This window comes from Myotis davidii, unplaced genomic scaffold (assembly GCF_000327345.1).
Source record: "Myotis davidii unplaced genomic scaffold, ASM32734v1 scaffold362, whole genome shotgun sequence".
NCBI lineage: Eukaryota > Metazoa > Chordata > Mammalia > Chiroptera > Vespertilionidae > Myotis > Myotis davidii.
Window position 1 is genome coordinate 2,675,264 of NW_006297152.1, and position 9,648 is coordinate 2,684,911.

At 36.0% G+C, this 9,648-nt stretch overlaps 1 protein-coding gene across 1 annotated transcript in view; it reads right to left on the reverse strand.

The window, feature by feature from the left end:
• HMCN1 (hemicentin 1) overlaps positions 1–6,128 on the reverse strand; it is an 86,808-nt gene extending 80,680 nt beyond the window's left edge. Inside the window, exons 1-5 of the mRNA XM_015569952.1 lie at positions 5,982–6,128; positions 5,627–5,708; positions 5,386–5,517; positions 4,639–4,788; positions 2,606–2,765 (exon numbers count right to left, since the gene is read on the reverse strand). Of these exons, the coding sequence (XP_015425438.1) occupies positions 2,606–2,765; positions 4,639–4,788; positions 5,386–5,517; positions 5,627–5,708; positions 5,982–6,050 (593 nt within the window). The 5' untranslated portion in view covers positions 6,051–6,128. The remainder of the gene's footprint in view (positions 1–2,605; positions 2,766–4,638; positions 4,789–5,385; positions 5,518–5,626; positions 5,709–5,981) is intronic.
• Between the last annotated feature and the right edge of the window lie 3,520 nt (positions 6,129–9,648).

A 9,648-nucleotide genomic window follows, 5' to 3' on the forward strand; every position in this document is an offset into this window, starting at 1 on the left:
TGAAAATTAAAAAATGCTACAATGAGAAATTAAAGAATATATATTTTTAAAAATGTAGTTATAACCCTGGCCAGTAGCTCAGTGATTAGTGTTGGCCTGAACACCAAAGGGTCATGGGTTCGATTCCTGATATCTGGGTTGCAGGTTCTATCCCTAGCCCTGGTCGGGGTATGTGCAGGAGGCAACCAATCGATGAGTCTCTCTCACATCAATGCTTTTCTCTCTGTCTCGCTCTTCCTCCCTCGCCACTCCCTTCCACTCTCTGGAAAACAAAAATTAAAAACTGCTACAATGAGAAATTAAAAAAATATGTATTTAAAAAAATCTAGTTATAACCCTGGCCGGTAGCTCAGTGCTTAGTGTTGGCCTGCACACCAAAGGGTCATGGGTTCGATTCCTGATATCTGGGTTGCAGGTTCTATCCCTAGCCCTGGTCGGGGTATGTGCAGGAGGCAACCAATCGATGAGTCTCTCTCACATCAATGCTTTTCTCTCTGTCTCGCTCTTCCTCCCTCGCCACTCCCTTCCACTCTCTGGAAATCAATGGAAAAAATACCCTCAGGTGAAGATGAAAAAAAGAACAACAATAAAATCTAGTTATAAACAACTGTGTAATACCTAATGAGAGGGAGCAGAATATAATAATTCATTTAAACTGTGACACCAACTCAGGATTATGTATGCATATATTTTGCCAACATTTTTCTAGAAGTTCGGCCCTGGTAGGGGTATGTGCAGGAGGCAACCAATTGATGTGTCTCTCTCACATCGATGCTTTTCTCTTTGTCTCGCTCTCCCTCCCTCGCCACTCCCTTCCACTCTCTGGAAATCAATGGAAAAAATACCCTCAGGTGAAGATGAACAAAAGAACAACAACAATAAAATTTAGTTATAAACAACTGTGTAATACTTAATGAGAGGGAGCAGAATAGAATAATTTATTTAAACTGCGACACCAACTCAGGATTAAAAATGCATATATTTTGCCAACATTTTTCTAGAAGTTGCTAAAGCTTTTCCTTTGAACTGTGTAAATAGTAAATAATAACTACACAGTTAGATTATCAAAGACATTTAAGTTAAGATCATTGCATTATTGACTCTCTTCACAGACCAATTATCAAACAAAATTTCCTGTTTTATAAAGAGATTACATTGCTACCTATAGTTACTCCTACAATGGTGATTTTATTAGTTTCTCCCAGTGTCAAAATAAATAGTCCATTTGTAACATGTTATTAAATATGATTATTGAGAATTAAAATAATATTTTCTGGTTCTGTTGTATTTTTTTTTCAAAATGTGAATTTTAAAATTCCATGAGTTTAACCATCTGAATGAACAAAATAAGCTGCTATGACTATGGAAAATAGTTAGTTGACTTTGGAAAACTTACTTTATTTGATTGATGAATTGTTCTACTCAAACCTATACATATTGTGGAGCAGTAAACAAATAATCAATAAAGTGGATATAGGAATAATACAGTTAGACTCTTCATATAAAATAAGTGAAAGATTGTAAATTCCTTGGTACAAATATTATCTTATGTAAGATCTTTAGGTCCCACCAACTATCTAATACTTAGCTTGGAATAGGGTTGATATTAACTGATTTAATAAAAATAATTATATATTTGTTAACTATTCAGAAATGTCCACACCAGAGATATGAAACTTAAAGTGTATCTCTAAAATATTGGGCAATTTACCTCACCTTGGAAAGGGAACACATAACTAAATTTTAACATAAAATAACTTAAAAAATAACTAGCTTTCTTTAAATTATGCACGTTCAATTCATTAACTAGAAAGTACACTCCAAACTGTTAAATTAAAAATTTTGGTTTAAAATGATAAAGATTTAATATATTTATTTAATACCTTCTTAGGCATATATAATTCTTTAAGCAGTTATAATTACTCTGGTATTTGAATATGATAGGGCTTTGTGATAAAGTAATCGAGTAGAGAGTAGAAATCTGTGCTCCCAAAGGTATTTGTTGTTGAGAGAGCAGGAGGCCCTTACCACACGATTATTTCATCTCTATGTGGTTTGTGGCATGTGTGACAAGTATCAGCTGAAAACAGGATTTGGACTAATCACTACAAGGAATGAAGTGGTTATGATGATACTGTATCTTTTCTCAAAAGGGGCCAAGAAATTCAACATGTTTGGTGGTTTAGTGATCACAGGACACAAAACCAGATCAAAGATTATTGATGAATCTTTTGTAGGGTAAAACTGTTGTAATGTTAGCAGGAAAGAACTAATTGTTCTGTGGCATGGACTTTGGTTTAAACATTCTGCGATTAGAGGAATAAAAGCAATAATAGTTAATTAACATCTGTAGGAATGAATGTCTGAGAAGATTTTATAACTCTGAGTTAATGAATTAACGTCCCCCTCCCCTGCTTTTTGAGTGATTCTCCAAAGACAATTTCTATGTCCAACACGCCAAAGTTTGATCTATTTCTTTTCCTCTCTGAATCTAACAGCCAAATTCCAAGGAGGCTGAATTTGGTATTATTCGTGTGAAAGGTGAAACATAAAACATTTTACCAGACTTTGAAATTAATGCTGCAAAGATTCTTTGTAAACGTACCGGATTCTTTCTGTTTCACTGCTAGTTATGGGTCTTCCGTCTCTAAGCCACTGGATAACTGGGGTAGGAATGCCATTGGCATTGCAGACCAGCTCAACATTTTCCCCTTCCAGGACACTGACTTCACTTGGAATTTCAGCACCAGCAACACTTGGAGGAACTTTGGAGAAATAAAAATGTCTGTTAACAAGGCACAATGATATAAATTCTAACAAATACAACAGAATCACAAAACAATATGTCATTTTTCATTTCATATTCTTCCTAAACTGTGGTTCAAGATAAAACTATTCTTATCCTCATAAATTATTTTTAAAGGAGGAACAGCTAAAGCAGTCATTTCAATATTCCTGGTATTTTGCTAAGTTGATATAATTATTTAGTCATAGGGACTGGTGACAAGTCTAACTCATGGACACACTTCCTAGCTAAGTAGAATCTCTCTTGGACTAAATTCTCAATAGACAGTTTACAATTAATATAACTCAAGAGAATCCATTTTATAAAAATCTTAGCATAACGGTCTGAGAAATGTAACTATTGGGTTATTTCTTTCTCCATATGCAATTTAAATATTATTTATTCTGAACAATGGCTAGGTTTATTGTTGTCTGTCCTCTTTTTCTAACCATGTTTGGTTTATACTTTAATGATTCAATCGAGAAATAATGTATAATAAAAATATTGACAATGGTATCAAACAGAAACGCATTTGAATTCCTCTTCCATATAATCATAGTGGTCTGCTAGGGCAGCTCATGTCAGTTTACAACAGCCAATTTTGCATGTCTTCCCTACTCCATGTTCAGTGACATCATGTTGGTAGTTTGAAATGAGCCATGGTGGGTATATTTACACCATGGAAACTTGCAAATTATTGGCAACAATTCAGGACCTTTTTATCTGGAAAGTTAATTATAAACATTCACCAGCACACCACTGCACACTTTCCAAATCTAATGTTAGTCATCCAGAAGATAATAATAATTATACCAAATATACAGAATTGAGAGCACTAAAGAAGTCAAATCAATGTTAATAAAAAAATATCCTTTAATGAGTGTCTAACATATGACAAGCACTGTACTATGCCCTACTGCATAAATTATTTCTAGTCTTAGGACATAATGATGCATGTAGAACATCTGGTAAAACATCTGGTCACACCACATACTCCATGATTAACAGCTATTATTATTAATGCATTAAATATAATAACACACAAAATTTCTGATTCTGAATCCCTGAGTAGCTATTTTCCCCTTTTGTTGCTGAAATCTCAAAGTATTACTAATCCAAGAAACCACTGATGCCCATAAACTTATTTTACTTTCTGTTTAATTTCATTATTTTGTAGTTAGCTTTAGCAGAGCACACAACAGATCCATAATAATGTGTAATTTATGGAAATTTTTTTCAAAATAACTATATTAACATTGGGAAAAAGGAAGCATTTCGACTTAGTTTCAAGTTAGACTTCCATTTCAATTAACTATTGGGACATAAATACCAACTAGAGGTTTATTGAAAATAAAAAAGTATACAAGTTCTTGCATTGCTCAATACTACACTGGAACATAGTAGGATTAAGTATTCGTTGGATGAATTAAATGCTTCTTTTTCTCAACCCAAAATAGCATAAGATTCATGATTACTTAAATTTACCCAAACTCCTCCCTGTAGTTACAGCCTTCTCATGAATTAAATATTAGTGATATATTTAAATAAGAACAAACCTATGAGCTTAGCCTCAAAATAAATTATGCTAGTTTTAAGTAAATAAGTATAATTCAGTAAGAATTTTGGTAAACATAGAAAAAATAAAGATTATAAAATTTCCGCTATTCTTTTTTTCCACATCTATGCCAATTCCCATGAAAATAGAATCTACAGGTAAATGTAGGGCAGAGCATTGACAATACTTTTTGTTGATCTAAAGACTTTGAATAAATTACAAATGATCTCTCTAACTGTAAACATATTTTGTACTATAAGAAAGAATATGCTAAAGATATTGAAGATACATCCCATACCTTGAATAGAAAGAACGTAATTTTTCTGTGCTTTTCCTTCCATATTTGATGCAATGCATGTGTAGTTTCCGCTATCTGAACGCTGAGACCGGGCAATTTGGAGTTTGCTACCTCCAGACAAAATATGAACTTCAAGTGAGTCAGAATTTTCTAGAGGCAGAAACAAAGCAACGCAAAACAAAACATTAAAGAAGCTTTTATTTCAACCTTTACAATTCAGCATAAAAATGTCTTGTTTCTTGTGATAGCTTTCTCATGGGACGGGGGTTGGGGCTGGGTGAACAAGGAGAAAGGGATTAAGAAGGACAAATTTTCAGTCATAAAAATAATCACAGAGATGTAAAGTAGAGCCTAGGGCATCTAGTCAGTAATACTGGAATAACTACATATGGTGCCAGCTGGGTACTAGACTTTTTGGGGTGGCCACTTTGTGAGGTATATAAATGTCTAATTATTATGTTGTTCACCTGAAACAAATATAATAGTATGTCAACTGTGATTAAAAAATGATTGTTAAAATGTTCTTCCTTCATACTGTTATTTTAAATGAGAGCCTTTTTGAAAGAGGCAGAGGAAATTCCCTTTATAAAATAAAATAACTTTGAGTCTATTTTGGAAGTTTATGTGTCTGTACATCAGGCTTTCTGAACTAAGCACAGCTATGAGCATGATCTGACAATGTGCTGGTTTATAAATCTAGTGCATTCAGAGCAAAAGGAAACCGCAGCCCACGCACAGCTGCATTACCTATGGGCTTGAGGTTCTTCATCCACGCGATGGTGGGAGGCGGGATCCCAGTGGCATCGCACGTTAAAGTCACAGGGTTGCTGATTGTCTCAACAACCACTTCTGTTTCGGGTCCTTCGATACTGGGCGGCACTGTAAAAGGACAGAAGAAAATCATGTGTCCCCGTTACGCTAATTCAGGCCACTTTCTTTCATTGGCATATCTGGGGGAAAAAGAGTTGTATTAGAGGCAGATGCTCACCATATACATTGAGGTGGAAATTTTTATCATCCCGTCCTGCTACATTTATAGCTCTACATACATACTGGCCTGTGTCAGATACCTAAAAGAAAAAGATACTATTGTATGTGCTCCATTGGGTTACAGATGACCAATCACACTGTTCCAGTGCAGATTAAATCACCAGTCATCTTTATGCTCAAACGCCCCAGGTCTAATTGCTTTCTGCAATCCTGCGTTTTTATGAAAATAAGGTCAATGGCCTGGACGATGTTATTTTATCATAAACTGTAGTAAAGGGAACATGCAACGCCCAAGGCTCTCTTCCAAAACCCACCAAGGAGTCATGACATGCAAACAAGAATAAAAGATGCACCTCAGCTTTCTTGATGTGCAGCATTTGTCCACCTGCTAAAACCTCCACGTGAGTAGACTCTGTTATCATCCGCCCGTTCTTATACCACGTGACGACTGGAGGTGGGACAGCGTTGGACTCACACTCCAATGACACTGAGGTCCCCTCTCTTACATTGACTACAGAAAGCGAGTCACCGCCATGATCTTTAATGCTGGGAGGTACTGAGGGAAAGAAACAAGAACAGAAGGTGTGTTTTTTTCATTAAGGTGTGCAGATGGAAAATATGTCATACCAGTTTAAAAGTGAAAGGATTTTATGAGCAGAGTGAAAACAAACCATAAACCGTCAGGGAGACTTTTTTCTTGCTTTCGCCAGCTTGGTTAATAGCTATACATGTGTACTGACCACCATCAGATTCCTTGGCCCGAATAATCTGTAGAGTTCGACCGCCTGTGGGCAAATATAATGGAAATTGAAGAGTGGTATCGAGGTTGTTCTAATAACTATTTTATCAATAAGATAAATTGACAAAATATTCCACTGTAACATTTATATGGCAGCATTTCATAGTTAAGATGAAAGAATTGAATCTGTTTTATTTGATCCTTCCTTCAGGATTGATTCTACTTCTTTATAAAAAGTGAACTTCATAATTTTTCTCTCTCCATTAACTAAACATGGAGAGAACTGTTTGATATAGATCCCAATGAGTAAACAGTAATTGTACTACAGTCAAATACGTTAACAAGCATTTCCTGCGTTTAAATCTCCCACAATGCAGAAGGATCTGTCTGTCCATCTACCTATTTTTCCGTCATCAAGGGGCTCTAGGATTGATTAAAAACAACCAGTGAATTATCCAATGAAAGCACTATTTACTGGCCTATCACCCCCATGGAATTGCTAAGGAGTTCTGTTTCTAAACTTCCTAATTTCTTGAAGTAGACCTTGCGACTGTGCATTGCCACTAAAATCATGAAAGTCTATACAATCTTATCCTAATGGCCCCATTAGGTAAAGAGGCATGTGATTTGAACAAACAACCGGAGCAAGACGAAAGTTTGGAAAGGGACTAAGCGGAAATGCCATTTGTATTTAAAATAAAGGAGCATGAGAACACTTTGCCCACCTTATAAGAGTAACGAGTTCCTTACCAGGCACAATGAGGGCATTGGTGTTCGGCTTGATAGGCTGTTCGTTCTTCAGCCAGCTGAGATCAGGAGGTGGAAAGCCAGAGACCTCACAGGTCAGAGAGATGAAGTTGTTCACCACAACAGTGAGGTTTTCAGGGTTAGGACCAATGACACTTGGAGGAACTGTAAGAGTAAATGTATTAAAAGTGAGATCTGATGTGACTAGTAATACACACTGCAACTTATTAATATAAGTCCAGCCACTGTACTCTGCCAAAGCACCGTGTTACTGACACTGGTAACCACCCCGCTGTCTTCCCCAGGATTCCCAATGCCTTCATCACACTATGTCCATCAGTCTTGCTTCTCCCAATGACAGAGTGCTAGAATTTTCAGGAAATGTAGTTGGCAATTCCTAAGATGGTTTTGGCAATGTGCAAAGAAACACCCGGTAGTGCTTTTCGTTAAGTTTGCATATTCTTGTTTTTAATGTTACATTCTTATTTAAAGTTTTTATCCTCCTGCTTATAGCATTTATAAGGTAGAAATTTAATTTTAGGGGTTATCTGTCTATCAATACATTTACAGGTTATTTCAACAATGAAATCAATGTCTTCCAAGATGAGCAGAAAACTTAAGAAATAAACAATACCATAGTTCGTTCAAAACAAACAAACAAGGAATTCCACAAGCAAAAGCAGTGCAGAGAAAAAATGAAGTAAAAAAGATAAGATTAATAATGCATTAAGTTCTTGCATAAGTTTTTGTGCTAGATATAGCTTTTATCCTGGGAATTCATAACACATCTGTTTCTGTTTGGTCAGATTTATTCATTAAAAGAACCTCAAAGATATTAATGAAGCACCTATTGTAAGTGACTCCCTGTGCTAAAAACCGGGGATACAAAGGTGGAAGTGTTTCAAATATGAAACACCAAACATTGCTAGACATAGATATCCCCTGCATGTCATATCAGAAAAGAACATCTATGTTCTTTTCAGGTCCTTTCAGGGGAGAAATTTTTCATGAAATTTCAAATTTCAGCTCTCTCCAACACAAGCCACAATTTTATATCTATGTAGCATACATATAAAGGAAATCTTTTATAACGATTGTTCACCATTTCTAAGTCAATATTCTGAAAGCAGGTGTGTGTCACACAAAAAAACTACTCTTTTGTAGAAGACAAACAATGGCTTTTTTTTTTAAGCCAAAAAGAAAAAGTATTTATGGAGTGACCAGCATATATTGAAAACTTAAAATGTGATGAATGAATTCGGTGTGCTGGTGGTTTTTGGAATGATTTCACTCCTAAGTGACTTCTTTTCCAGGGAGTATATGAGGTACTAGAGGATGTAGCTCAACATGAATTCCACCCTTAATGACAGAAACTGGTTTCACTCAGGACTAGTGAATGAATTTTTATGAGTGAAAGATCTATATTTAGTCCAAACTTCATAAAAACATGTAATCTTAGGGATTTCAGATTTTGACTTTTTTTCTTTCTTTTTCTTTTCTTTTTTTTTAAACTTTCAAATATGTAGAAGTTACTACCTTCTCTTGAGGGACTAGAATAATGTAAAAACAGGCTCCCAGAAGCTCTGTACTTTGTACCTTATAAATCCTACTAGCTGCGGTGGGGAGAGAGGGAGGCGATTGTATGAATGCAGGCCCCACACACAGTTTCAAGTTAAAAATACATGAAAAGCCTCCATAATGTAAAACACAGTTTTCCTGCCGTTTCAAGCACACCCCTAGCAGATGCTTTTGGAACTGAGCTCTTACCGTGAACATTGAGGTTAAAATATTTTTTGGCACTTCCAGCCGTGTTCTCAGCAATACACACATACCTGCCAATATCTGTTATTTGAGTATTTAGAATCTGAGGGAAAAATAAAGAAATTCCAACTGAATTTTTTTTTATAAAGCCACTTGTCATCATGTTGAGAATGAATAATATGTATCCTCTCCAGGTGGACATAAAAAGAACATTTATATATAATAGCATTGGTGCTGGCTTGTATTAATCAGGTCAATCAAATAAGTATTTATTTATAAAGATTTCCAATCAGGAAAGGCAATTTTATACATCCTTGTGGTCTACTGACTACAAAAGTGCCCCAAATTATTCTCCCACTTTCCCATCTACCTTCCACAATGTGACTTTGAAACTCCCCCCATCACCAGGTAAAGATGTGGAATTTGGCCCTAGCTGGTTTGGCTCAGTGAATAGAGCATCAGCCCATGGACAAGATCCCAGGTTTGATTCCAGTCAAGGGCACATACCTCGATTGCAGGCTCCATCCCTGGCCCAGATCTGGGTGCATGTGTGGGAGGCAACCAATGGATGTGTCTCTCTCACATTGATGTTTCTCCTCTCCGCCTTTTCCACTGTCTCTAAAAATCAATGGGAAAATATCCTCAAATGAGGATTAACAAGAGAAAACAAAAAAAGATGTGGAATTTGTGTGGTTTTGTGCCTGGCCTTGACCCACAGAATGTGATGGAAATGACAGTGTGCCATTTCAAACCTAGGCCTAAAAAAGGCATTG